At 36.9% G+C, this 27,850-nt stretch overlaps 1 protein-coding gene across 1 annotated transcript in view; it reads right to left on the reverse strand.

Moving 5' to 3' along the window:
* The window catches only part of PDZRN4 (PDZ domain containing ring finger 4), a 418,740-nt gene that overhangs the window by 9,426 nt on the left and 381,464 nt on the right, over positions 1-27,850 (reverse strand). The window contains exons 7-9 of the mRNA XM_017855578.1: positions 12,806-12,904; positions 9,514-9,576; positions 1,228-1,329 (exon numbers count right to left, since the gene is read on the reverse strand). Of these exons, the coding sequence (XP_017711067.1) occupies positions 1,228-1,329; positions 9,514-9,576; positions 12,806-12,904 (264 nt within the window). The remainder of the gene's footprint in view (positions 1-1,227; positions 1,330-9,513; positions 9,577-12,805; positions 12,905-27,850) is intronic.

A 27,850-nucleotide genomic window follows, 5' to 3' on the forward strand; every position in this document is an offset into this window, starting at 1 on the left:
AGCCCCTTTATTATGCTCTTTTTTGAAGAAAATGGGGGCAGTGAGATAACTGGGTTGAGAAATTTCCAGATAATTGGTATAATTTCATGTGCATTTAAAAATTCACTCCCATATAGGCAGTGTGGGGGTTGTGTGGGCTTGTTTCCCCACTCCTAAGACCTCAGGTGTGTAAGTTTACTCTGCCCCAGGCTATAGCAGACTTTATGGGAACCATTTAGAATGGGCAAGGGCATAAAGGAAATATATGCGGAAAGGGTGATCCTTTATAACCACTATATTCCAGTCGGGATTCAGTCTGACACTGAAATACACTTACTCAATGTAATTTATAGATAGTATGTAGTTACTGAGTCTGAAAAATATCAGATCAATAACCCAGGAGACAAATGGCGATATGACTAACTTTACTCAAACTACTGACAGATGGATAGACTGGTGACAATGTGTTGTCCCTTCTGCCTTGTGGTAGGAGATAAAAAGGATATAAAAGGAAGCCTCAATAGTACTTTTCTTCCACCATTACCTTTCCTTTACTTTCATGACATCTTCTTCCTTAAAGATCTAAAAAATTTATTTAGAAGCTATCAGTTTGTTTTTGGCTGGACAATTGTTTTGGTCACACTAAACTTGGAAAAAATTCATTTAATATACATGGAACCAGATCATGCTATACAAGACATTCAAATTGATAAAGTTATTCTAAAAAGATTTAAGTTGATGACTAGATAGGGTAGTGTTTCTCTCATGGAGATTCTTCCAAGAGACCTTCATATGCCATTTAAGTATTTTCAGATGGAAACCTAAAGCAAGGATTCACACAGAATTAAAAGGATCTATACAGCCATTTTTCATTTGAGTATTTATTTAAGTAACTGGAAAATTGAAGGAGAGAATCACAATTCAATTTGGTATGCTTTTCCCCTCTTAAAAGGGATATTTAGCTGCCATTCTATGCAGCAATATAAAGAAGTCTTTAATGTATAATATTTTTGATAAGTTAGGAAAGATGAGTCTTCACTGTATTTTGTATACCTTAATTGCTTTCATATGTATTTTAAAAATTCGCTCCCACATAGGCCATCTGGTGGGTTATGTGGGGAGAGATAACCATGATAATGATTTAATAGAGAATAGCAGATAATGAATATAAATTCATTCACGAATTTACACTCAGTGAATTCAATGAATATAAAGTTCAGTCTCAAGACTTCTGATCTCTGTTCTGACCTGAATCTCTGGCCTTGCAACAAGCAGCACGATTCTCTTACACTCATCGTTAGACAGCAAGGCCACGGCTTCTTCTCGATTCTGGACATCTTCCCCATTTATCTAGAAAACAAATGAGAGTGGCACATTAGTTTCCATTTCCACAATGCTGCACACAATAAATGGCAAATATCAGCTCATTTATGGTAAATGTATGGACAATGAAGCTCACACAATGGGCTCATCTTCAGCCCCTCAGCACAAAGTGCCTTCACTCAATTACGCGCTTACTGTAAGAGCCATATCGATCCCTGAAGGATGGCGGACATCAGAGGAAGCAGTTATGTTCATAAATGTCCAACCTGCGCCCTGGCAACATACATCTAGCAACACAATTAACCAGCTCCTGACAGGTGACGTTCATCTTTCTTCTCTCAGAGTAATGGAAGTGTCACTCTGAGATAATAGTGCTGGGGGAAGAAGGACTGGCAATACCACAACTGAAATCCGTCATCCTGCTCGCTCGCTGCGAGCCAATTAGAGAGCTGCAGTATTATCTCTCACCAGGCAATGCTCCCAGGCCACTGCTGATTGCATTTTTATTTAATCATTTCATATTTGTGTGTGGGTCTGACTCAGTTGCCCAAATATCATCGTCAGGATAAATCTCAGTGTTTAACTGATCAAAGTAAAGTAACATTCTCATCAATACTCTACTTCCCTTCTAATATTTATCCATTTCCTAAAGCATAAAACTAATGAAATATCTTCAGACCCATCTTTTAAATAACTTTTAAATTTTTTAAAAAAATTAACATAGAGTAAAATAAAATTGAATTTTTAAAGGGTAATGAGAGTGAAAGAAACCAAGCTTGAGTAAACTTTAGATTTCCATGGAAAAGATTCCAGTGGCCATTAGAAATATATCTTCTTACTTTTTCCTAGTTCTAAAGAAAGAGTAAATAAGATTTGTAAAGTTTCTTTTTTAAACCACATTTCATATGCAAATATATTTAGCTTCTTAATTGAAACATTTTCCTTCGGATATTTAATGATTATTTTCTTTTATTGATTACTAACTCCACAGAGACAATAAGATTTTTGATCCATATATGTAATCAAATAATGTGGAAAGAATTTCCAACTAAAGAGGTCAAGTAATTCTGTCTAAAATAGTATTAATTACTTGAATAAATTAAACAGATGGAAAATGTGGCAGCACTGACCATTCCTTTTTCAATAATTAATCTAATGTCTTTCACTAAGGACTTCTGCTTAAAAGCATAGAGTAAACTATTGAGGTTTTTCTCCTCACAGGTATCTGGGTTGCTGGCTGATACATGAGGACAGATGTAATTATCTGAAAACAAGCCCAGGAATTTCAACTTTGGACCATAATAAATAATCCTTATTCCTACACTCTTATATGTATTTAGTGCAAAGAAAGCAGGCAATAATAGTAAAAAAAAAATATGGGTACAAGTTGTGTTTTCTTACTCTAATCACTGTCATTTCTCACTTGTATACACAGAAAGGAAATTCAGTTGTTGTAAGTTTCACATGCATTCCCCATTTGTTTTTGCAATTCACAAATAAAATACATTAAATTAGGAAATAGAAACTATGATTCCACAATGGGAAATAATGACCGGGAAGGATATGTCGTGGTTTGTCATAAATACCTCTGGAAAAGTATGTGTGTACTAACTCCAAGGCTTTTTTTCTCAAATAAAGATAAATTGGCAGTGGTGGATTCCACTATACCTCCCCTACCCTCTCTCAAGTGTAGTTTCAAAATAATGACTTTGCAGTATTTACTCTACTTGCACTTTGAGGGCTTATGTCTGTTTCATGGTAATTCTTAGTAATATATTTGCAATGCATCTATTTGTCTGTCAAACATGAACCTGTTTATTCATCTCCTCTCCACTACAGGCACATCTGATCCTGAGAGAATTGAATTGGGTGATCTTACACAGCTTATCTTCATCTTTTCTGTTTGAAATATACTTCTCACTTCTTTTTTTCCTGGTCTCCACTCGACTATATATATATATATATGTGTGTGTATATATATATATATACATATATATATATATACACACATATATATATATATTTCCTCATTCTTCATCTGAATTTCACTTACCATTAATCTAAATACTTATTCATGTTAGTCTAATGTTGCTATTATGTTTGCTATCTTAAAATGCATGTAATAATAGTGCCTTGCCCAGAGGGTCTTTATAAGGATTACATGAGTCGATATAAGTAAAAATCTTAAAAAGCACCTGGTACATAGAAAGTCTTCAATGTTGGCAAATATTACTGTTGATGTTATTGTTATTGTTGTTATTATTATCATCATTTATATTTTAATCCTTAGTAAAGACAAGTCTCTTTTGTACTAAGTAAAGCAAATAGAGTGAAATTTATGGAAAGTAATTAAATGCATAGTAGTAAACATGGTTTTATTTTAAAAGATATGTACCTCATATGTATTTCTAACTCTTAGAGGACCATCAGGAAACAATGTGGTTGCTTGTCTTTTAGTTTCTTTATAGTTGGTATTCATCTCTCTCCCCTGAGAACTCATTATGACCCGAGCTATGTTCTCTGGTCCTGGCAACAATTAGTTCTTATTTTGGGGCAACAGATCATTTCTTGCAGAAACACTTCTACCTTCAGGATCGTACCTGGGATGAAATCACTGCCACAGAAACCTGACATTAAAATGTAATTTATTATTTCTTTTAGAAAATAAGTGCCACACTTTAGCCAACCACTTGATAGATGCTATCGTACTTAGGACATTAGTTTTATACCCAAACTGATACTGGGGCAAGAAATGTAGCCATGGGTTTCAGCAAAGATACCTCTCAAGGAATGAAAAGAATTGAGGAACAGAATCAGATAGAGTTTTCAACCTTCGGTTGGTCTTGGTCCTGAAATAATGGCTTATAGTTACAGGATTGTTTGTGGGAATGCAGCCTGCTGCACCGGGAAAATACCAGACAGACATGAAAGTGGAGGACCCAGCAATAAGAGAGGGAGACAGATGAGTAGTTATGTCACATAGCTTAATGGAGGACGTCCACTTTAGGAAAACAGAGGGAAAGAGAACCAAGGGAAAGACAGCAGGTAGGTTTTGTTAACATAACTGTCTCATTTCCTGTACATGGCCATATGTAAATGTTAGTTTCAGAATGGATATTGCCTTGGCTAAGAAGAGATCTGTGGTACTTATATGGATAGATCTTTCAAAATCTCACTGTAGGCCCAATCTCCTGTATCTTTGTATGAGTGTGTTTTGTATGTGTGTGTGTAAAGTCCTAAAAGCTTAGAAATGAGATGTAATATAGCTTTTCTCTTCCATATACCAATATCTAGGTTTTTTCTATTATTGTACCAGAGGTAGGTGGGCAACTCAAATTCTTGACATTGAACCATCAATGGAATTTCTTAGGAAAACTCAAGAATCTTAGGCAATAAGAAAATATTTATTTCAAATGTGTTTATATTTTAGTATGGAGACAAAGGAGGTGATCAAAGTATAGAGACATAGATGTGGAAAGAACAGAAATAGGGGGGAAATATCCAAAGGGAAGAAAGTAAAAGAATAAGAGAACTAGGGTATTAGTTTGTTCTCACGCTGCAATAAGGAAATACCTGAGACTGGGTAATTTATAAAGAAAAGAGGATTAACTGGTTCACAGTTCTGCAAGGCTGGGGAGGCCTCAGGAAACTCACAATCATGGAATAAGGCACCTCTTCACAGGGTGGCAGGAGAGAGAATGAGTGCCGAACAAAGGGAAAAAAAGTCCCTTATAAAACTGTCAGATCTTGCAAGAACTCACTCACTATCATGAGAACAGCATGGGAGTAACTGCCCCCATGATTCAATTACCTACCACTGGGTCCCTCCCACGACACACAGAGATTATGGGAACTACAATTCAAGATGAGATTTGGGTGGGGACATAGCCAAACCATATCAACCAGTTTATGTGTAGAACAGAAATGAAGAGAGAGCCCATTAGAAGTCCTGTTGTTTCACTGTTTGAGTTCTTGTAAAGTTTTGTCAGGAAGTCATCCTTAGGAACATGATTGAGCTTTTGACCAACATGAGATTAGGCTGCTTACATGGAATATTACAGGTTTACCATCCCAAGGAGAAAAGGAGAATATAGCATTGCCTCTTTGGAAACTCCTTGGAAAGCTGGTCACATATGTGGTCTTTTACTCTTGTTATCTGACTCAGAAATGCCATATTCAGCACTGAAATTGTGTGAGAGAATGTCCTCAGATTAATTCCTGGAGACATTTGATATAAGTTCCTGGAAATGACACAGCAGACAGAACTGTGAAGGAAAGAAAAAGAAGAACTTTCCTTGCAGACTAAAAACACAGTAGAACCACAACTATTCTCAGGAAGTTGGTTTCTGGTTTCTTTTCTGCACAATCCCTACTGTATAACAATCCCCTTTGTGTGAGTGCATATGTGTGTGTGTGTATGTGTGTGTGTGAGTGAGATGTCACTGGGTGAGGTCACCTACAGACCCATGGTATGCTACATTAAGAAAAGTTTGGCTACACAATGAGGGCAGGGCCATTGACATACTTTACTTAGGTCAAATGAACAGAAAATTAAAATCACAATTGCTCTAAAGGGATTCATTTAAATAAAAGCCATCCGAGAAACTTTAAGGATAAGAGGCAAATCCTCTGTTTTTCCCATTCTCATCTCTCTGGGAAAGGAGTCATTAACTACTCATTACAGGGTATCCCATCATCTCCTCATCAACCATAAGGGAGCTATTTGTCTCTGGGTACAATTTTGTCAGAGTTTTACTTTAATATAATTTCATAATCACCCTTAAGACTCTTTGTTTCCTATGTGTGCAGACAGAATTGTATTCTAGGTTTTTTTACTGGGACATGTATTAAGTGTGACATGTTTGTCACAGAATATAAAGTAATCAGGCAGAAAACAGCACTTTAACATCCTGCTATTGTTTCCTTAGTGAACCTAGACCATTAAGGAATGCTTTATTATCTAGCAGGTATTTTCTCTAAAAACTTATCTGCCCACAATATCCCTAAGGATTTGGAAGTGTCATAGCATACAGTATGCATGTATGGAAACACATGCACTTTATTTCTATCCAACTATACCCACAGAACAAATGAATGAAATTTTAATAACTGTATTTGTGTATCTAGCCTATGGAAGAGTGGTTAGCTGGGAACTAAGAAGGGAGCCAGGTACAGTAGGAAGTATGGGATGTGAAGTAGATGGCAAGAGGAAGAACTGCCAGCTGGCAACAGCAAGGGAGGAGTAAGAAAAATGACACAATATAGACCTAATGCATCTGCAAATGTATCCAGACAAGGTCATTTCATGTTGGGGCACAGATTTTCCAGACTTTCCAATCACTGAGGATTTTACTCTATTATAGCATTGTGGAATGAATGCTGGGTGTAACATGGCTCTGAGCATCAAAAGATTACATTATTTTCAGTATATTTTACTGGAGATGTTAACAAGGTGAACAATACATTTAAAATTATTTCAACATTTAAAAAATAGTAAAACACTTTTGAAGCTTTTGTTATCTGGATGATACATGAAAATGGTCCCTTAAATTTCTTGAGGAGGCTATACAAGCAAAGCTTTCCAACAGATGTTACTCATCTATCCTATCATTCTCTCCACTGAATACCCTGGTTTCATTCATTGATTTATTCATGTGCATGTGTTAAAGATGACAGAAATGTGGTGGCCAACAAGACTATGTCTTGGCTTCCTGGTTCACTTTTCCTTCCCCCATGTATGACAGACATAGCTCTGTTTTGTTTACTGTAGATCACTATTTAGGGAGCTCATGGAAGGAGAAATTATATACTCGAGGTTTTCTGATAACTAGTGGGACCCCAAACGATCATTAATTCACACTTTGTATTCTTTCCCGTTTGGAGCCTTAGCAGGTCCATGGTGAAAAAGGAGCTCTACACTATCTAGCTAGAGGAAGAACAGGCAGTGAGGAGGTGGTGTGATTCCATGAGTGTTGTCCTGAACAAGGGAGAGAGCTGCAGAAGGCTGGGCAGGACATGTGCCAGGCAGTGCAGGCAATGTTACCACGAGTGTCACGCTGTACTGTAATCATCTGTGTATGCTGCTGTCTTCCTAAACAGAGACGGCATGCTCCAAATGCTGGGACAACAGCTTGTCTATTTTTGAAGCCCTGGTTTTCAGATTCCAAAATGTGGAATCCAAAAAAAAAAAAACCACTCTCCAGGGGTCTGTATCCAACAAGGAGAAATAGGAGTTTTGGAACTGTGGCAGTGACGTTTTAACAACTTATCGCTCCCTGGATTTATCATTCAAGTCCTCTTCTCTGTTTCACAGTTGTGATCAGCAGTGAAATTCCATCCCAAAGGACCTCTGGTCTTATCTTGGGGTTGATCTGTTTACAGGAGCTGGGGAGCTTGTGTGTCTCCCTGCAGCCATTCTTGTTTTTTTGAGACAGTGTCTCACTCTGTCATCCAGGCTGGAGTACAATGGTGCCATCTTGGCTCACTGCAACCTCCGTCTCCCGGGTTCAAGTGATTCTCCTGCCTCAGTCTCCTGAGTAGGTTGGATTACAGGTGCCTGCCACCATGCCTGGCTAGTTTTTGTATCTTTTAATAGAGACGGAGTTTCACCATGTTGGTCAGGCTGATCTCAAACTCTTAACCTCAGGTGATCTGCCTGCCTTGGCCTCCCAAAGTGCTGGGATTACAGGCATGAGCGACCGGGCCTGGCCCCTGCAGCCATTATTTATGGGAGAGGACTCAGAAAGAAGACAGCAAGCAGGTGAAGGCAGATTTAGGATAGAAACTGGCTTTCAGCTATTCCTGATTTGGCCTAAAACTCTCTTTCTAGCCTCACATCCCTCCTACAGTCTGCTTACTATCTCTCGCGTAAAGCTGAAATGTAATCAGTCTCTATGTTTTCACATTTCCAAGTGGGGAATAAAACACATTCTCCTTCATCTCCCAGCAACTCATTAGTAAATACAGTAGTGCACTACACAATAACTTTTCAGTCAACAATGGACCACAGATAGGTCAGTGGACCCATAAAATTATAATACCTTGCTTTTACTGTACCTTTTCTAGGTTTAGATGCATAAAGACTTATCATTGTGTCACAATTACCTACAGTATTTAGTGCAGTAAAATGCTGTACAGGTTTGTAACCTAGGAGCAATAGGCTATGCCAGCCAGCCTAGGTGTGTATGTAGTAAGCTGTACCATCTAGGTCGTGTAAGTACACTCTCCAATGTTTGCACAACTGGAAAATCATCTAATGACATTTCTCAGAACATATTAAGTGACACATAACTGTAGCTGAAACTTCTTCAAACTTCTAGACTTTCATATAGCAAAGGAACATCTAGATCCATGTTCACTTAATTTATTCTGGAAAAGGCAGCAATAACTGCCACTGCTAGTAATAATAGCCATTAATATTTATTAAGTACTTATGCACTGTGTTAAGCATATTGCGTGCATAATCTCATTTCACCTTCACAACAATAATAGGTTATTATTACCATTTTTTTAAGATGAGGAAATAAAGCTTAGGATGAGAGGAGGTTACGCAATGTGCCAAGCAAGCTGGAAGAGAAGTCAAATTTGACTCCAGAGATGGGATCTGAGTCACTAATTATTAGCTAATCACTCTTAATAAATCACACCATCCTTAATAAGTTTTAAATAGCATTTTTTTTTTTTTTTTTTTTTTTTTTTTTTTTAATTTATTTTATCAAAAAAAAAAAAAAAATTTTTTTTTTTTTTTTTTTTTTTGCTTTCGTAGATGTTAATATCCAAAAGCAAAGACAAATTTTTTTCTCAACGGTTTACAAGAAATAAAATAAGCTGGGCGCGGTGGCTCACGCCTATAATCCCAGCACTTTGGGAGGCCGAGGTGGGTGGATCACGAGATCAGGAGATCGAGACCATCCTGGCTGACATGGTGAAACCACGTCTCTACTAAAAATATAAAAAATTAGCCGGGTCTGGTGGCGGGCACCTGTAGTTCCAGCTACTTGGAAGGCTGAGGCAGGAGAATGGCGTGAACCCAGGAGGCGGAGCTTGCAGTGAGCAGAGATTGTGCCACTGTACTGCAGCCCGGGGGACAGAGCGAGACTCTGTCACAAAAAAAAAAAAAAAAAAAAAAGAGAGAGAGAGAGAGAGAAACAAAATAAAATAGTAACTTTGGACAGACCGTGGGAAACTAAAGGAAATTACCACAGCACCTACTTGCAAAATCCGATCCCCTTCTCGAATCCGGCCGTCTTTGGCAGCAATGCTATTTGGGTCAACCTGTAATAAAGAGGACATACATCTTCAACTGAATATGAAACATTCCCTCAAGAACTTAAAAATATGCTTTTAAAATATATTTTGAAAAAACTGTTGCAAAATTCTGTGTTGATTCATGACAGTGCATGCCATATTTCTCTCCATCAAAACTCACTGATTCTAAAAATGCAAATGAGCTATTTTAGAATGAACAAGAATAAAATTGTGAGGACTAGAGCAGAACTTAATCTGAAGACCAGTTTCCCACCTTCCTCTTCCTCTATTTCTTCCTTCCTTTTCCCCTTCATTCTTTTTTTTTTTTTTTCCCACATTCCTTCATTCATTTCTGTATCCCAACTGTCACACATGCTCTTCAGTTGACGTGAGATGATGGTAATACCAGGACTCTCCGGACCCAGGAAATTTACTTTCTATGAGATCATTTTAAATCCTGCTTTACCTGTCTTGGTAAAGGTGATAGCTATAGAGTAAGTTCATCCTTTTTTTTTTGTTTGTTTTTTGAGACAGAATCTCCCTCTGACCCCCAGGCTGGAGTGCAGTGGCGCTATCTCGGCTCACTGCAACCTCCGCCTCCCGGGTTCACGCCATTCTCCTGCCTCAGCTTCCCAAGTAGCTGGGACTACAGGCACCAGCCACCACGACTGGCTAATTTTTTGTATTTTTAGTAAAGGCGTGGTTTCACCGTGTTAGCCAGGATGGTCTCAATCTCCTGACCTCGTGATCCACCCGCCTCCGCCTCCCAAAGTGCTGGGATTACAGGTGTGAGCCACCGCACCTGGCCCAAGTCCATACTTATTAAAGATAATTATGTCTCATGGGCATATTAATTTATAAAGAAATTTACAATCTATATTGCTCAAGAAACACACACACACACACACATACACACATTTGATCTATGCATTTAATTAGTACCACTTTACATGTGGGCTAAAGTATATTTACTACATACTATTTTAGAATGTATAGATATTTAAGGCTCCATTAGGAGGTAATTAGCATTTTAATGGGCTAAATTTGAGTGATGACTTACAGTTTACTGGGGGTAATTTCATATATCAGATTTCATGTGATGGCTTCAAACTTTGTTTAGGCTTGTCGTACCAAAGCTTTATTTTTAAAGCAAACTGTTTCAAGTGTGGCATAAGGTTGATGCATTCTATCCATATGTTAGATATTACTTTCTTATTGGGGTGCCAACAAATAATTGAGTCTTAAATCATCAATCAAGAATAAATGACACTATAATTACATGTAAGAGGTAAAAGGAAAACATTTCTTCCAAGTACATATGTTCAGATCCTGTGGCTTCTTTCTCTTCCCTGAAAAGTGCAGTTCCAATACTGACATATTTAAATAGTAAATAGAGACTTACTAGAAGGAAGTGAGGGGTGATTCATGAACTGTATCCCATTTAAAAGCCACTCACAGTCTAAAGCCTCATCTTTAGAACTGTAATCAAACTAATATTAAACTTCTACCTTCCTACCTCTGTACATATTACAAAAGACAATTCCACAGGTGTTTCCTTATACTTCCTTAACCTAATCAGAGGAATTATCCTAATTGCATACTTAAAAGAACTACATAAGTTGAATATTATCTGGAGATTTTTCTGTCGCAGAAGCCAGTTAGTAAATTTTTTGGTAAAGGGATAAAGGGTAATATTTTATACTTACAGAGTTGTACTGTTTTCTAAATGCATTAATTACTTTATCTCTTCCATACTCTAAGCAAGTCTATCAAAGCAATAAGATAAGCATTGTTATATTCACTTTCTAGTTGAGAAGGCTGAAGCTTAGTATATTAGGTAATGTTTTCATGATTTTGGCCAAGAAAACTTGGAACAGCATAGAGTAGCAATTAGTATGTAGTTTGTCTAACTTCTGCATTTATATATAAAATATATAAACGTATGTTTTGCACATATAAGTATGTACTTTTTTATCATAAGTATATTTAATTTTAATTTATTTATATTTAGAGACATGGTCTCATTCTGTCACTCAGACTGGAGTGCAGTGGCACAATCCTAGCTCACCGTAACATTGAACAACTGTGCTCAAGCAATCCTATTGCCAAAGCCTCCTGAGTAGTTAGGACTACAGGCATATGCCACCATTACTGACTAATTAATTTTTTTTTTTTTTTTTTTTTTTGTAGAGACAGGGTCAAACTCCTGGCCATAGGCAATCTTCCTGTCTCGGCTTCTCAAAGTGTAGGGTTTATAGGCATAAGCCACTGTGACCGGCCTTAACGCTTTTTGTGAGTTTTTAAAAATCATCTATTGTAGTAAAATTTGCTTCACAGTCTTTTTTTTTTTTTTTTTTTTTTTTTTTTTGAGACGGAGTCTCGCTCTTTCACCCAGGCTGGAGTGCTGTGGGCCGGATCTCAGCTCACTGCAAGCTTCTGCTCCCGGGTTCAGGCCCATTCTCCTGTCTCAGCCCTCCCGAGTAGCTGTGACTCTCAGGCGGCCGCCACGTCGCCCGGCTAGTTTTTTTTTTGTAGTTTTTAGTAGAGACGGGTTTATCGTGTTAGCAGGATGGTCTCGATCTCCTGACCTCGTGATCGCCGGTCTGGCCTCCAAAGTCTGGGGATTACAGGCTGTGAGCCACCGCGCCCGGCCGCTTCACAGTCTTTAAAAGGGATTAACACTAATAGTAGCTCGCATTTTAGACTCTCTCTTGTGTATTGCTTCTTGGCCTTTGGCTAAGATCAAGTGTAGAATCTCATTGTGGAGTTGAATAAAACAAACTAATAGATGCACTCACTGGGTATTCAAATGTATCTATGCCATCAGCAGAGTAAAATATGTGATTATTGTGAGTAGTAATTTAAAACAATTAGCCAATGCTACTGTTAATAGAACTCATAAAAGACACAGTAGAATGGAAGGACAGATGTTTGAGGATCAAAAACTCTGATGGACTTGCTGCATTCTTATGGGAATTTATTCAAATTTGGAATTCAAAAATGTTACCACTTTTGCACTTTTCCTTGCTGGGATTCTGGGGTGAAAGTATTCACATTAAACAAGCTGATAATAATTACATTACTTGGGTAGCATAATTTACTTTCCTAATTGAAAGTGACAAGTTTTGGAACATGGCCAATTCTTCACATTCAAGCCTCTTAAGGAAGGGTTTTCTCAGTGTGAAGGGTTTTCTCAACATTTCGCTCTGTTCCTCCTAGTCTTCTCCTCTAATTTCCCCTCCATGGCATTTCTTACCTCGCTGACATAAATGCCGGTGTCTTCTTCATCATCTGTTCGGTAACAGACTGTCAGGCCCAGCTTCTCTTGACTGCTAACACGACACAACTCGACCTCCTGAGAGAACAACACACACAGATGACATTTATGTCAGAGAGAAAATCTGCAGCAGAATGGAGAACTCACTGATATTCTTTGGGTCACTCTGGCAAGTATTAATAATTATTGCCCAACATTGGAAATTAACTTTTTGTTTTTACCAGTATTATTCAAATGTTCTTTCAGCATGGATTTCTATGAAGTTAAGCCAGTGTTTTATATTTTTTTTGTAATGTTGGAGATACACAGCTGTTTGCATCAAGCTGTCAATGTAAAACTCCTTAAAAATTACGCAATAATGTATACATCAAATACATGCATACATCAATACACTGGAATCAATAAAATATTTGAGAATCTCAAAGTTGGTGGCAAAATGTTCATAAAAATGTGGAGAGTTACTATTACATGTTTTTATTTGTATTATAAGAGAACAAAATAAGTTCAAATAATAATAATAAAAAAGACTATACCAAGCTGTTTCCATCAATCCTGCTCTGGAGTTCTATATAATATGATAATAAGCAAGTGTTTTGTACAGGTTTGACCAAGGTTTTCTATTATTTTGTAGAAACTGTCATTCTTGGAAAGAAATGGGTTCATCCAGGCTGAAGGGAGAGACATCAAAAGCCACTTGGGGCAGAGGCAATGATTCAAAATGAAGCAGTAAATGAACAAGAAAATACATTTACTGAAACACATGGCTAAGGGCTTGAAATGTCAGTCCTCAGGTAACGTATATTGAATTTATTTCCTGATTTATGTTCAGTAAAATAATAATAAATTTCAGTGTATTTCAGTTTTATATGATGAAGTGGACTTGTACTACTTTCAGAAGCAGATGACTTCAGGATAAATTACATATTTCTAAGGATTAAAACACAAATTAGCACACTAATTATGGAGAATTTATTCCTATTGAATGGAGAATATAAGACCCATTAGTAAATAATCGGATGAAGAAGAACAATGTCTATTTAAATTAGAAGTGAAGTCTGGATCAATTTCTAGCACTCAGGCTCTGTGGGAGCTCTGAATATGTCTGCATTTGCTTAATGCTCTTTCTCCAATACCTAGAACAGGATATTTCAGTGTGGGCACTCAGTAAAACTAGCTGAAGGGTGACTAATTTTATTTCAAAAATCTTTCCTGGTGCACACAGATTTTTGTAAAACCATAAGTAGGTAGTCTTTCCTCTTTGATCGGAAGTAGATGTATGTGTGTGTGTGTATGTGTGTGTGTAAAGGTTATGAAAGTTGATAAGAATAGAGTGCTAAGGTCTAAATGTTTGTGTTTCCTACAATTTGTGTTAGAGTTTCAACATATTTTACCTACCAAGAAGGTGGGGCCTTTGGTAGGTGATTAGGTTGTAAGGGCTGCTGAGCTCTCATGAAAGGGATTAGTGACCTTATAAAGAGGCCCCAGAGAGCTATCTTGCCTCTTCCACCATGTCAGGACACACACAGTGAAAAGATGCCCTCTATGAGGAACAGGCCCTCACCAGACCCTAAAACTGCTGGTTCCTTGACCTTCGACTTCCTAACCTCTAGAACTGTAATAAATTTGTTTCTGCTGTTTAGAAGCTACCTTGTTCATGGTATTTTATTATAACAGCCCAAATGTACAAAGACATAGAGTACTCACTTAATTGTCTAAAATCTGAAATAGTTACCAGTACAAAATGAAGGAAAACCTACTTAACTTCAAACAGGAGAATACTTCCCAGAACACTCTGTTACATTTGAGTAAATATCCTCCCTTTCAATTTTGTAGTTCAATGAAGTCCTTGGCAGTGGATAATAACCTGTATAAAAATGATGCGCCATACACCATGAGTAAATCCTTAGCAAGGTGATTGCTCTCATAAACTCCAGTGACCAATAATTTCACAGATAATAGCAAATAAAACTAAAGTTAAATCCTCCATTCTGAGCACTGCAAATTAGTGAAATGCATGAAACTAAGAAGAATGCTGACTTTCTGTCTGGTGGACAAAGATACTCTATTTTATAGTGCTTAAAAAGGTTATAGTGTAGGTTGAACAGTAAAGAGAAAAGGTGAAACATCCTTTTACCTAGACGTAGGCTAGGAAAAATGAAGACGTAGGCTAGTGAAATGATTTAGCACCAGAAGCAAAAATGTACACACCAAGCAAAGGTCTTTTTAAAACTGGTAATAATTAATGCCTCCAGAGGGAAACAATACTTGACTAAAACTGCAACATTAGGAAGGAATTATAGCAACAAAACAGCTTCAATTACAGCAACAAGGTATACAGTCGAGGAGTATCTCTTAGTGATTCCTAAGAGGCCAATAAGGAAACCTACACACTCCATAAGGAGCTGAGATTAGGGCCTTTAAATCAACACAAATGAGGAGCTGTAGTCAAAGCTCACATCCACTGACTTCCAATGCCCTAACAAAGCATGGAAGCAACTCTCAGTATTGTGAGAAGACATTTTCAGGGGGGAACATTCTTTGTTGAATGTTTTCTCCACATTCTCAATGGTGTACCTTCACTTTGGTGTTTGCTTAGAAGGCGCATATCCAACCGTTTTGCAATAAAATTGAGTGAATGTATTAAAACAAAAAGGGCAGAATCTGCCTATAATCCTTCAACACCAGAAACCAAAGCACTAACCCAAGAATCTCAGAGGAAAGGAGACTAAGGTCCTCAGGTCAAAGTAACTTTTCAATATTTTCCTTGCGTTGGACCAAACCAAAACTGTGAAACAGGTCTCAAGGTTATCTCCACGGTCTTTGTTTCCAATATTCCCCTTGGTAAGACACTCAACACCCTCCTATTTCCTTTCAGCTGCTTGGAGTCCTGGAGGTCTGAGTATTATAGATTTGCCATTTTGCTTGTCCCCTAACAAAACCTGGCATTCAGTGTGATTTTCCGTTCTCTCACAGTTAACTCTTGAGACATAAAAATAATTAATACATAAATATCTCTCAAAGGAATCATCATTAACAATGACTTAAAATGTGACCCAATCAGGCTTTGGTGCATATTAATAAAGGCTGCAAATACAAAGCCTTAATGCAAGGGACTAAACCCTTGGGAGAAAGCCTTCAGGCACCGTAAGAGACCAAACTGAGATTTTTCTGGATCCCGCAAACCACCTCACACCAGTCCCAAGTGTGAAGTTGTATTTCTTGGCTGAGAATGTCTCAGATACTACATAGTTTATATTAAAACACAGAAACATACATTTTAGAATCAAAGTTCCCTTAATTCTATGTCAAAGTAACTTATAAGCAGCTACCTGTAGACAATTTTGTTTGTAGGAGGCAAAGGTGGCTTTATAAAGACTCTGATTATCTGAAAGGAATTCTGCAGCACAGGTTTAATTAAACATTCCCTTCACAGGACACATAAGCCTCTGACTTCTGAAGAAACAACCTCCTGGTAATAGAGAATGTTTTCCCTAACAACTTTCATACCTTCCCCTCCGTCACTTGGAAGCTGTTTGATGAAACACATAAAAGTGAAATGCTACCTCTGCACATTTTCTCCATGGAGACAATTCATGAGTGTATACAAATCAAAGCCAAGCCTGCATGGATGGCAGCACTAACCATCCATAAGTCATTTGTCACTAGAGTGAAAGAATCACTTCACACACCTGGTGAAACTACATTTATTTTGACTTAAATGTACTTCAAGACGTGCTATTCTGGGGACGTGTCTAAAGTCTCTTTGAAAAAAATCTAACTTCAGTATCCAATATTGTGAGAAATTGATTTTATATAGGTTGAAGGTGGAGTAGAAGATTATAGTTTGTTATTAAAGCTTGCTATGAAACATCTTTCTAATCATAGAATGACACAAATAGGATTTTTACATAAATTGGTTGTACTCCAGTGGTGTGAAATTTTTATATTTTTTTGTGATTGAGTCTAGGGAGAAATGAGAAACTTAAGAAAAAAAAAATGCTTTCTAGATAGAACTCTCTCTTACTGGGGAAAGAAACAAGGGTTGACACTGCTTAAAAAGCAGTGACTTTTTAAGTAGCATTGTTCCCAAACTTTAAAGAACACTTAGGCCAATGCATGTCATAAAGATTTTCCTCTTCATAAGAAAATTCAAATGCAGTCAGCACTATTCAAGTCTGAAGAAGATCTAGGGCTAGACAGGTTAGTCATTTATATCAGTTGACAACAGGGGAATGTAGGGTCTTTTATGTCCATATTTTTTCTTATTTTCCTGGTTTTCATTTATTAGACAATACATGCACTTTTACTCAATCTCAGTGTTAATCATATATCATCTTATATTTTTTAATGTTGATTAGTAACTAGTGAAATATCATGCCTTGTTGTTCCAATAAAACATTTATTTCAAAAAATGAATCAAATGAGAAATATGAACACTTTAATCTCCACAGCTAAGAGAAAGCTAGATAGTCTGTTATAAAAATATTGTTTCAGTGTCATTATCTCCTGCATAATGGAATCTGGGGATAATACTTAGTAAAAAATAAATCACAAAAATCCTGGAATATCAAATCCCTCTGACAAAACATTTCAGGTTTGCATTCTCCAACTCCAAATTATTCATAAGAAGTTGCTGCAACTAATAATTAAATCACATTTCTGTGGAGACATAAGGGTGAAAGTTAAAGCTTATGGTCATGTCTTTTCTCTAATATCCTTAACCCCGCCTCTTTATTTGACTACTTCTTTTTCAATGGTCTTCTGAAATATGGGTGGCTTTTAACCTCTAATTTCCCATTCTTAGAATCAGAGACATTCTTTGGGAAAGAAAGCAGTCACATTTCTCTAGGCCCAGGTTGACTGCTTCTCACTGTGGGCTGTGAATCCCCTTAAGAAGTCATAAATGACCTATTTGGAGTAGATTTTATACCTTAACAAAGAAAGAAACATTACTTTTGCCTCTACTATTAATGGGGGAGGAAATGAACTCATGAGGCTGGCAAACAGTAGTTGATGTCAGGAAATCTGGACCAGGAATAGAAAAGAGAAACATAAAATTGAAGTAAGTGAGAAGTGATCCATACATTTTGTTTTTATTTTAATTTTTAATTCTTTTTTTGAGACAGAGTCTCACTCTGTCACCCAGGCTAGAGTACAATGGTATGATCTTGGCTCACTGCAACCTCCACTCTCGGGTTCAAGCAAGTCTCCTCTCTCAGCCACCTGAGTAGCTGGGATGACAGGTGCCCACTACCACACCTGGCTAATTTCTGTATTTTTAGTAGAGATGCCATTTCACCATATTGGCCAGGTTGGTCTTGAACTCCTGACCTCAAGTGATCTGCCAGCCTTGGCCTCCCAAAGTGCTGGGATTAGAGGCATGAATCACCGTGCCTGGCCATGATCCATAAATTTTGTATCATTACTTCTGCTGTAAGAACTACTGAACCAGGCAGACTGCATGGAAAACTTTCCTAGAATGGGCTTCCACCCCAAAGCAATCTGTCTAAAACAAAGAACAAAGGTATAGGAGGAAACCAGGAAGACGCTTCTGTTTACATCAGGAAGATTTCCCCCCCCCCTTCTCTATTTTGCTTGTTGTATCTTTTGAGGAAATTGCAATTACTTTGGTATTTGTTAGCGTCATGTGGTTTACCTTCGGAAGAATCCAGAATCCAAGGTTTTTCATAGTTGATTGTTGAGTTTTTAGCAGATATTAAAATGATCAGTTATTAGCTTCCTAAAGGTATTGCTAACTATCCACGGCCATTTGTGATTTGATTTCCTGACTCATATGTCAGTTTTTGGGAGATCTCCATCAAAATAGTTTAACATGCCATAAGCAATGTGTAGAAAAGACCATTCATAAAATGTCATTTTCATAGATGCCTTATTTTTAAAATAGCAATGTTAAGCACTTCACTTCCGGGTCAGCTCAAATGCTCTCACTCCAGCACTTCTGCTCTCTTGCTAGAGCTTGAACCTGTTGACCCTTCCCCTTCTCACTGTCAGTAATTCCCTCGAGCCCACTCCTGTCTCCTGATGCAGCTTGAAATTAACAGTTAGACGTAATATCTTTTTTTTTTGGCTTTTAAAATTACCCTATTTTTAAAAAGTTAATATGTGCATTATAGGAAAGTGGAAAACACAAGAAGCAAAGAACAAAGTCATTCACAATCACAAGCAGTTTATAGTTTGACAAGTTCTTCTAGGTCCTGTGCATGTGTAGGCACAACATTCAATTTTACGGGACTGAGATCGTACAGTACGTATCGTGATTTTTTGCACATCATGAATATTTACCAATTCAAAATCCCAAAGCTCTATGAGTATTTTGATAACCAAGAACACACTACACCAACTCAATCTGTTAAAAAAATGTAATCTTGCCTTTCTTGGAAAAAAATTTCATAGAAGACAAAAATGGCAACACGCTTTTAGATAAAAAGCATTGGCAGAGTTCCGAAATCCTCAACTCTCCTGTTCTCTTTGTCCACTGTATCATCCAGAAAAAGGTCAATTGTGGTTAAGACCAAGTATTCACCTCCCCGCTTCCCCAGCTGAGCAGCGACATGGTCCCAGAGGGGATGCACACCATGATGACCATAGCGACTGCTTTCCCTGTAAGTTCTTTACTACAAGTTGCAAATGGGCAATCCATGCTGCCCAACAATCGCACTCTACTTTCCTTGCCAAGTTGCTGTTTCACATGCTAAAGGAACTAGTGTCATAATTCCTCCTCTTTTTTCAAATTTCCAACAAAAATCACCCACTGTTAGCTGATGACCTTATCTCATAGTTCACTGGATCCTAGTGGGTTATTATGACCTCAAGTTTCTGCTCTCCCAGTCTGGTATCTTGTACCTCTTCTGTCTGCAGTTCTGCTACCATGCCCTTCTCTCTCTTCATGCTTGGCCAGTCATCTTGTTCCAGACTTCATGGAGGAAAAATAAACCATGGAATGGAAACCTCTGTGTCTTCCCTCCACTTATCAATCCACACGCATTTGTAGGTAGAAAGACTCTCTGGGCTGCCTTTCTATACAGTGAAAGAAAAATCCCCAATCCTACCAAAGGTGAGTGCCTCTACTCATGCTCTGTAAACCATTCCTTTATTGTTTTTCAAGAATTTCTCTCATGGAATTATCCCTTCTTACCCTGTATTACTCATTTCAGTATTCTCATTAGATTACTCTCATTGTCACACACACACACACACACACACACACACACACACACACACACACACACCAATATGGGCTGGGGCAGAGGGAAACCTTGTGGACATGGTAGTCAGCTCCAGGTTGGGGGCTCCTGGAAGAATCCAGCAAACATTGAAGAGATCATAAAATTAGTCTTGGTGTTTACCAAGGTAATTTCCAGAGAAACACTGACCATGCAAAGGCACAGAGGTAGGAAACAGCATTTCACGTTAGAGAAGCTTTACATAGTTAACGTGTGAGAAGCTAGGAGTTTAAGGTTGGGCTGGGTGAGCGGTCATGGTGAACACTAAAACTGCAGAGGTAGGCAAGGGCCAGATCATGGAAGGATGACCACATCCTATTAAGTAATTTGGGCTCTTTGCAAAAAGTAAAGGGGGGCTATTACAAAAGAATTAAAACTATCATATTTGTAGTTTAGAAAGATGACTTCAGCACTAGCATAGTGGGTGAGTTGGAGGGTTAAGCGAATGTTACCAATTCATGCAAGAGAAGCTAAGGGCTTGAATGCAAGCAGTGTCATTGTTCTATCAGTTCTTAAACACAGTTATCATTATTTCCATTTCATAGATGAAGAAAAGGAGTCATAGAGAGAACTTGGGCCCAAAGTCACACAGCAAGTCGAAAGCGGAGCTGGGATTCACATTCTAGCTAAGGGACCTGGTCTTAATTCTGAATAGCATGTTCCTCTGACTTCACAGTATATTGCTCTTCCTCATTTTTCAGCTCTCAGTTTAACTGCTAGATGGTACCCTTGTCCATCACTCTTTCTGAAATAAGGATCCTAAAGTCTTCTATGAAAATTGCAATGATGCTTAGTGGCTTCTTGGCAATTATGAACATTTATTTTTCTTTCTTTTTTTTTAATTAGAAAATTTGTATTTCATTAAGATGTTTAGTTTTAAAATTACCTGTTTACTGTTCTCTAAGAAGGTCCTTATCTGTTATGTCTGTTGTTATATCCCACAGCCTTAGATATGAAACAAAGAAACTTGTTTCTTTGAGGATGGCACCTTGTCTTCTTTTTCTTAGCATTTCTAGTACCAGCAGAGGACTGAGAGCTTATGAGAAGCCTCACATGTGTTTGCTGAATTAGTTAACTGCTAAAGTGAAGTTGGGTGTAGGGTATAATTGCTTTTGCTATATTTGTACAGCAGCATAATTGTATTAGATTAAGTATAATATGTTCAAAAAGCTGTACAAACAATGGATGTGACCTAGTCTCTTACCTCTGCCAACAAGAAAAGTAATCAAAAAATGAACTGTAAAATTAAAGCAAAGTTATCTATGAAGTTACTCATTCTAAGAATTCCTCTAGCATGTTCAGTTTTTATGTATTCACTTTATTCACTGGACATTTTCTTAGCACCTGCTACATGCTGTGGATCACACTTGGAAACTTCTTTTTGTCCCAAACATTGCTCTAAATGATTTGTGAATAACGTCTCATTTAATTGTTAAGAATCTGATAAGGTAATACAGTGCACAGTAGTTATTTCTGGTCCATCTAGCATTTATTCACTGTCTTTTTGGAAACATGACCCTAAATTTATTTTGCAGAATTACACCTTTTTCTTTCTAGTTGATGTGTGTGTTCAGGGCTGATTCCAGCTCCAGGGCTGGGCTTGTGATCTAGGGATTAGCTAATAAGTGCATTTTATTTTACTGGGTATAGTGGTCATTTCAAAAATGAGTATTATTTAGTTCAAGCCCATCAAAATCGGGTTCATGACTTTTGTTGAAACTATTAGGAAAAGAACACTTTCTTTTCTATTGTATTTGAATCACAAAAATCTAGATCAGGAGTAGCTCTAAGCTTTATCATGCCACAATATATAGACCTTGAGGATGGATGCAAAAAAGGGAATAAAAGCCAAAGATGGATAAAGATTGAAATTTAGTGCCACTATTTGAGCCCCTGCAACAAGTTATATCTAAAACAATAAACCTTTGGAATTTTTAGCAAGGAGAGCCAATAAAACTCCTTTTTTCTTTAAGCATTTGTTTTCAGTCTTCTGTTTCTTGGACTATAGTCCCAATTGCTTTTGGTAGATATTATCTACAAATTTTATGTTATAAATGAGGAAATTCAGAGCCAGCATTGAGTAATTTATTTAAGGTCACTAAGCAACTACTCATCAGAATCAGAAATTGATCACAAGATTCTCTCTCTCTCTCTCTCTCTTTCTTGCACACACACTTTTTAACTCTGAAGATTGCTTTTTCAAGAGACGCATTCTTATAGTCCAGTGGTCATTTAAGAGCTCGTTGTCTATAGACGGAGGCTTAAGCACATAAAGAATTCACTATAGTGCAATGGGATATGTGGTAAAAGATAGATGGGATGAATCAAGAGGCAAGATGAGCCACAAGAGGGGATGCTCCAGAGAGAAGCTACTGTTTACATGGAGGGTGACAAGTTCAGTGTTGGCTACTGCGAAGAGGGTTTAGGGATGTATTAAGAGAGGATAATAGAGAGGTGGATTAGGACTGATTCCTAAAAGGTCTCATAACCAAAGTCCTGGGCAGAAATGGGAGAGGGAGGTCAATATGCATAAAATGTGACTTTCCATCTTACATAAAACATAAGCAATTATAAAATTAGGACTATTGAGAGAAAGCAAGAACTTGATTTTCTGGTATTTAACCCAAGCAGAAGCATACATTTCTTCTATTTTATCTTTAGTATTGATCAGATTTTTTAGAAAAAAAACATGATTATAATTTACTTCCTATAATTATTTGGGAGGGAATTTTAGATACAATCTAACTTGCCTTCTATCTTTTACAAATTGAAGTGACTTACCCACATTCATCTGACAATTTAGTGGCAGAGCTAAGAGTAGAAACCAGGCCTCCTGACTTTCATTCATTTGCTCTTTTTTATTGTTACCATTCTGATACTATTCTTTAAACAAGTCATTCTGACCTGGGACGGAGGTCTGGGGGTTCATGGAAAGGTGTGTGTTGGGGATGGCAGAATCACTGAATGGGAGAGAGATGCTGAATGAAGTGTGTTATCCAGATGAAATGTGTGGAGGCGGGAACAAGGTGGAGAGCCTCGTTTGTTGTGATGTCAACTGAATGCGGGTGGAGAGCATAGAATTCTTAGGAAAGCAAGGCTTGAGTTGAAAAGATCTTTACTATTCTTTCAACCCTTAGTGTCTGCAGCAAATTTAAAAAGAAGAAAGAGCAGACCTCACTTTTATAGAAAAGAACTGTCCATTCTTGGAGAGGCTCAAATCCCTTTCGCAATGTCCATAGTGCTGCTTTCACGGGGCCCTGCAGTCTTTATTGCATCTCCACTCTCAGCATTTGTAAGCTGTCTTTCCTTTGAATTACTGAAAATAGCTTTTCAAAAGAGAGTGTTAACAACCTTCTTTTGACATTAGCTATGTGCACTCTGCGAAGTAAGCAATCCATAAGGACAGGGTGACCCTTTGTGCTGTAGTTGTCTCTGATTCGATGACTGCACTTCTTGGTTACATCTGCTATCGTGCTCTTGAGTCGGCTATGTTTTCAGCAAAGGAAAACAGCTAAAGAGATACCACCTACTGTTTGGGATATCGTTTTATAGTTTAAAAAGTCACTTTGAAGAGGTATTCACTTCAGAAAGGCAAAATACCTTTTGCCTAAATATAAGGGCAGATATAGACAATCGATAGCTACTTCGGGTAGCAGAAAGATAATTGTTAGGGATAAAAGTACAGTCTAAACATTTGCAAAATGATCCACAAGACTGCCTTCAAGGGAATTTTAAAAAATAGAACTAGAAGAAGTAATACATATCAACTTTGGGTGACATGCTATGGTGGTAAGGGTTATCACTGCTTTATCTAGTCGGAATTGATGTCATTGGCAGCCAACGTTTTGGACTATTGGAAGCCCTGTTAAATATCTGGCACAAGAGTTGAGCCACTGCCTAGCCCTTGAGAGGTAGGATACATGGGTAAGAACAAAGGGACAAAGGAGGCAGAATTAAGAGTTATAGGGCTGGAGTCCAACAAAAAGGCAAGAAGGAGAGTCTATTCATGTTTGCTAAGGCTGAAAGACTGCTCCAAAGCACACAGAATTAATACAGAGGCTAGATTTACTGTAAAATTGAGCAGGAAGTTAATGAAATGAAAGAAAAGAATCTGGGGCATGTTAACAAAAACTAATTTTTGAACTTGCATAGAGATGTTAATTTAAATTTATCAAATAATATTCCATTTATCATGCTTTATGATGGACCTATATGCTGATAAGCAATGACAATCATTTGCAAAAAACAGTGCAAACCTACTGTTTTCTTCATAGGTGGATCAGATTGTTTGTGTTACATAGAAATGACCAAGATTTTACATAGAAAACATTACATGGAATGAATATGTTCCTGAAGGTAGATCAAAGAAAGAATATTTTTATATTATTGTATTTTTATACTCAATGCTCAGACATTTGTTGAGAATATCACAAAATAATGAATTAAATCTCTTAGATGCCCTAGTATGACACCCCTAAAATACAGTATTTTCTTCTAGGGTCTAATGGTCAGTGAGAAATTTCATCTACAAGATTAATTATTAAAAAATGCTTGGAGTTTCTCATCTTCAGATTAGTACCACAGTGTATAATAACAAAAAATGTCATTGTAAATACATAATGATTAATCATAAGTAATGGGCTGCTCCTGAATTGATACATGATTTCCAATTTGGTAGGTTCTACATTTCGTCACTGGTCATAATTCCAAAACATTTAAAAAACTCATTTAATAGCACGAATTCTGGATTTTCCTTTTCTATTCCTTCTTTTAGAGCCAACTCTCCTAGTTATTTTTTAATGCCAGTCTATTATGAGACATGAAATGCATTACATCTTTATTGTACTGGCAATAAAATTTTAGTAACATGCATTAAAACCAATTAGTAGACCTGAATATCTCCTGATCTGATGAATGAGAAACGGAAGGTCTACATTTATCTATTTCAGATATTATACATTGAATTCCAGACTGGGAGATGCCTGTGTCTATGTTGACACAACAGAGATTTGTCAATCCTCCTCAGAACTTTTCTTTATTTGAAAAGCATTCAGGAACTTTTCCAGCATGTGTTATTAAGAAAACATAAAAGGAAGATTAACAAAGAAGAAGAAGAATAGAAAATAAATAACCCTGTTGATAAGATGAACTTCATTTCTATCAGCTGGTTACTGAAGCAGGAAATAAAGGCTTTTCTAATGAGGAACTGGGCATTCTGCAATGTTTTCCTAAGCTATTTTATACTGGGGAGAGGGAGATTTTCCTGGGGTCATAATAACAAGAAAGGTACAAGACTTAAAGCTGTCAAAGATCCTATGAATGTAATAATAATTGTTACCAAATTGCTTTTCTCTGTTCTTTTTCTTGTTAGGTAAGGTGATATTTTAATATAATTAAATATGCTCAGACATTTCGTATCTAACCAAATAAATTAAACAGTAAAGTAGATTTACTAAAAAATATAACAAAAGATCACAAAATATTGATGTTAACTTTAGTGTTTTAGTCACATTTCAAATCTTTTTTTCCAAAAAACTCAGGATATTTTAATATTTAAACAAGCAGGAAGATACGCACTTTAAATATATATACTCTTAGAAGAGAAAAAGTCATTTTGAGGAGATATGTCCATTCTGGAGGAGAATTAGAGGATCTCCCACAAAATATATATATTATATTTACACATAATATCACTTATTGGCATAATTGCATATGTACATACCCTCTAAGTTTGATTATAACTAGTTGCCTGCACCTCCTGGGTTTATAACTAACAGCGGACTGTAATGTTTAACACTGACATTGTGTTATCATCTATTTCACAAAATGCAAAATAAGTGATGGTACAGACTCTTGTGCACTGTTAAATTTTCATAAGAATGTATATACTGTCACACATATATATCAATGATTTATTCTAGATAATATGATTCTTCCAGTGACTGGTGCATAGTTGTATAATTGTATGTTTGTATAATGATGATGACAATTTGTATCATTTTAAAGAAATTTGAGTAGTATTTTATAACATTTGAAGATATGATTAAATTACTCATCAAATTAATTTTAATGTTTAATTTATTTAACATATTTATTTATTAAAAATGTTTAATTTTTTTTGCCCAACAATTATATCAACTGCTTTTTCCTTGGGCCTTTAAAGAGTAGACATGTTTCTCTATTTGTTGTTAATGGATCCATCTGATCATTTGGCCATTTGAAATTAATTTCAATCACTGCATTATCTAGTCTTCATTCTGGTTTAGTAGCTACATGCAAAAACATGGATCATCAAAATTAACCCGAGTTTATCAGCATCTGTTCACTACTGCATAATTTATAATAGCAAAGTATCATGAATATCCTCCATGTCCACAATATGAGATTTCTTAAATAAGTAAGGAAATATCTAAACAATGAATTTTATGACTCTGAAGAACTTCTATTAAAAGGGAAATGATCACAAATGTGTATAACATAACCTCACTCTTCAAAGTCTTGTATTCACAGAAAAATTTCTATGTGGAAATAGTAGTTATCTCTAGTTGCTGTTATTATGAAGATGATTACTTTCTTTTAATATAACTTTGTATTTCCAAACATTTTGCTGTGACCATATAGTTACTTATGATCAGAAAATAAGTATTATTTTAAAATACAAATAATTATCCTGAATAAAATAAATAATGGCTACACCATAAAATCTGCTCATCTCTTTTCTTTCTCTTCTACCTGATCATCTTGTTTACTGGAAAATATTAATTAGGAATCAAGCAAAAAGTGGAATTTCATTTATTCAGTGGAGTGCAGCCAAGTTTTTCAGCTGACAAGTTTAGTGCCTGAAGTTCTTTCTGTTGGCACCAGAACCAGATCTCCACATGAGTGGGTTGGTCTTAGTGACTCTTCACAGATCCTATCTTCTTCCTAAGCTGGTTAATGACCTTATCATTTTGCCAGTCATCCAGGTTTAGGTATTCTCTTCAGAGTTATATTTTCCCCCTTCCTTTCTACTCTCTCTGTTGCTGCTACAGTCTCGGATGACATAATCTCTTTCCTAACTGTTCCATCTCCTTGAATTCATCTGGTACGTTACTGCCAGATGAATCTCCTTACTATAAGTCCTTAAACACATCACTACATGCTTACAGCACTACTGAAGTCCAAACTCCTCAGACTGACACTATAGGCCCTCTGTAATCTAATCTCAGACAACATTTCCCCCAAATCTCCTACTATTCCACTCACACATCTGACGACCTAGCCAATCTGAAGTAGGAACCACTCCCCAACTCTGTTGTAGAGATCCCTCTTCCTCCTCACAAAAAAATGTATGCCACTTCATTTACTATCTGAATTAGAATTCTACCTATGATTCAAGATGTAATGAACTATGGACTTCCAAAGGGTAGAGCAAATGTATTCAGCTTTGTATCTCATTGTTGATTATAGAACTTTGCAAGTAAGAAGTGCTCATTGCCCATTTGCCACATAAATGCACACATTTCAAACCACGTGTTTACCACAGTCTTTTTTTTTTTTTTTTTATCACCCAGAAGTGCTCTTCCATCCTCTGAGTACACAGAGATCTCTGCATCTCTATCTCAACACATGTCATACTTGAGCTTAGAGTGTTTTAATGGAAGACAGGGACAATCCCAGCTTAAGGCCCTATATAATGCTCAGACCAGTATTCAGTTACATCAGGACATGTCTAGAAGAGTAGTATAAGGGCCTGCTAGGACCCATATGAAAGAGGGCTTAAGAGTCTTTTTGTGGAAAA

This window comes from Rhinopithecus bieti, unplaced genomic scaffold (assembly GCF_001698545.2).
Source record: "Rhinopithecus bieti isolate Rb0 unplaced genomic scaffold, ASM169854v2 scaffold_1070, whole genome shotgun sequence".
In the NCBI taxonomy this organism is placed as follows: domain Eukaryota; kingdom Metazoa; phylum Chordata; class Mammalia; order Primates; family Cercopithecidae; genus Rhinopithecus; species Rhinopithecus bieti.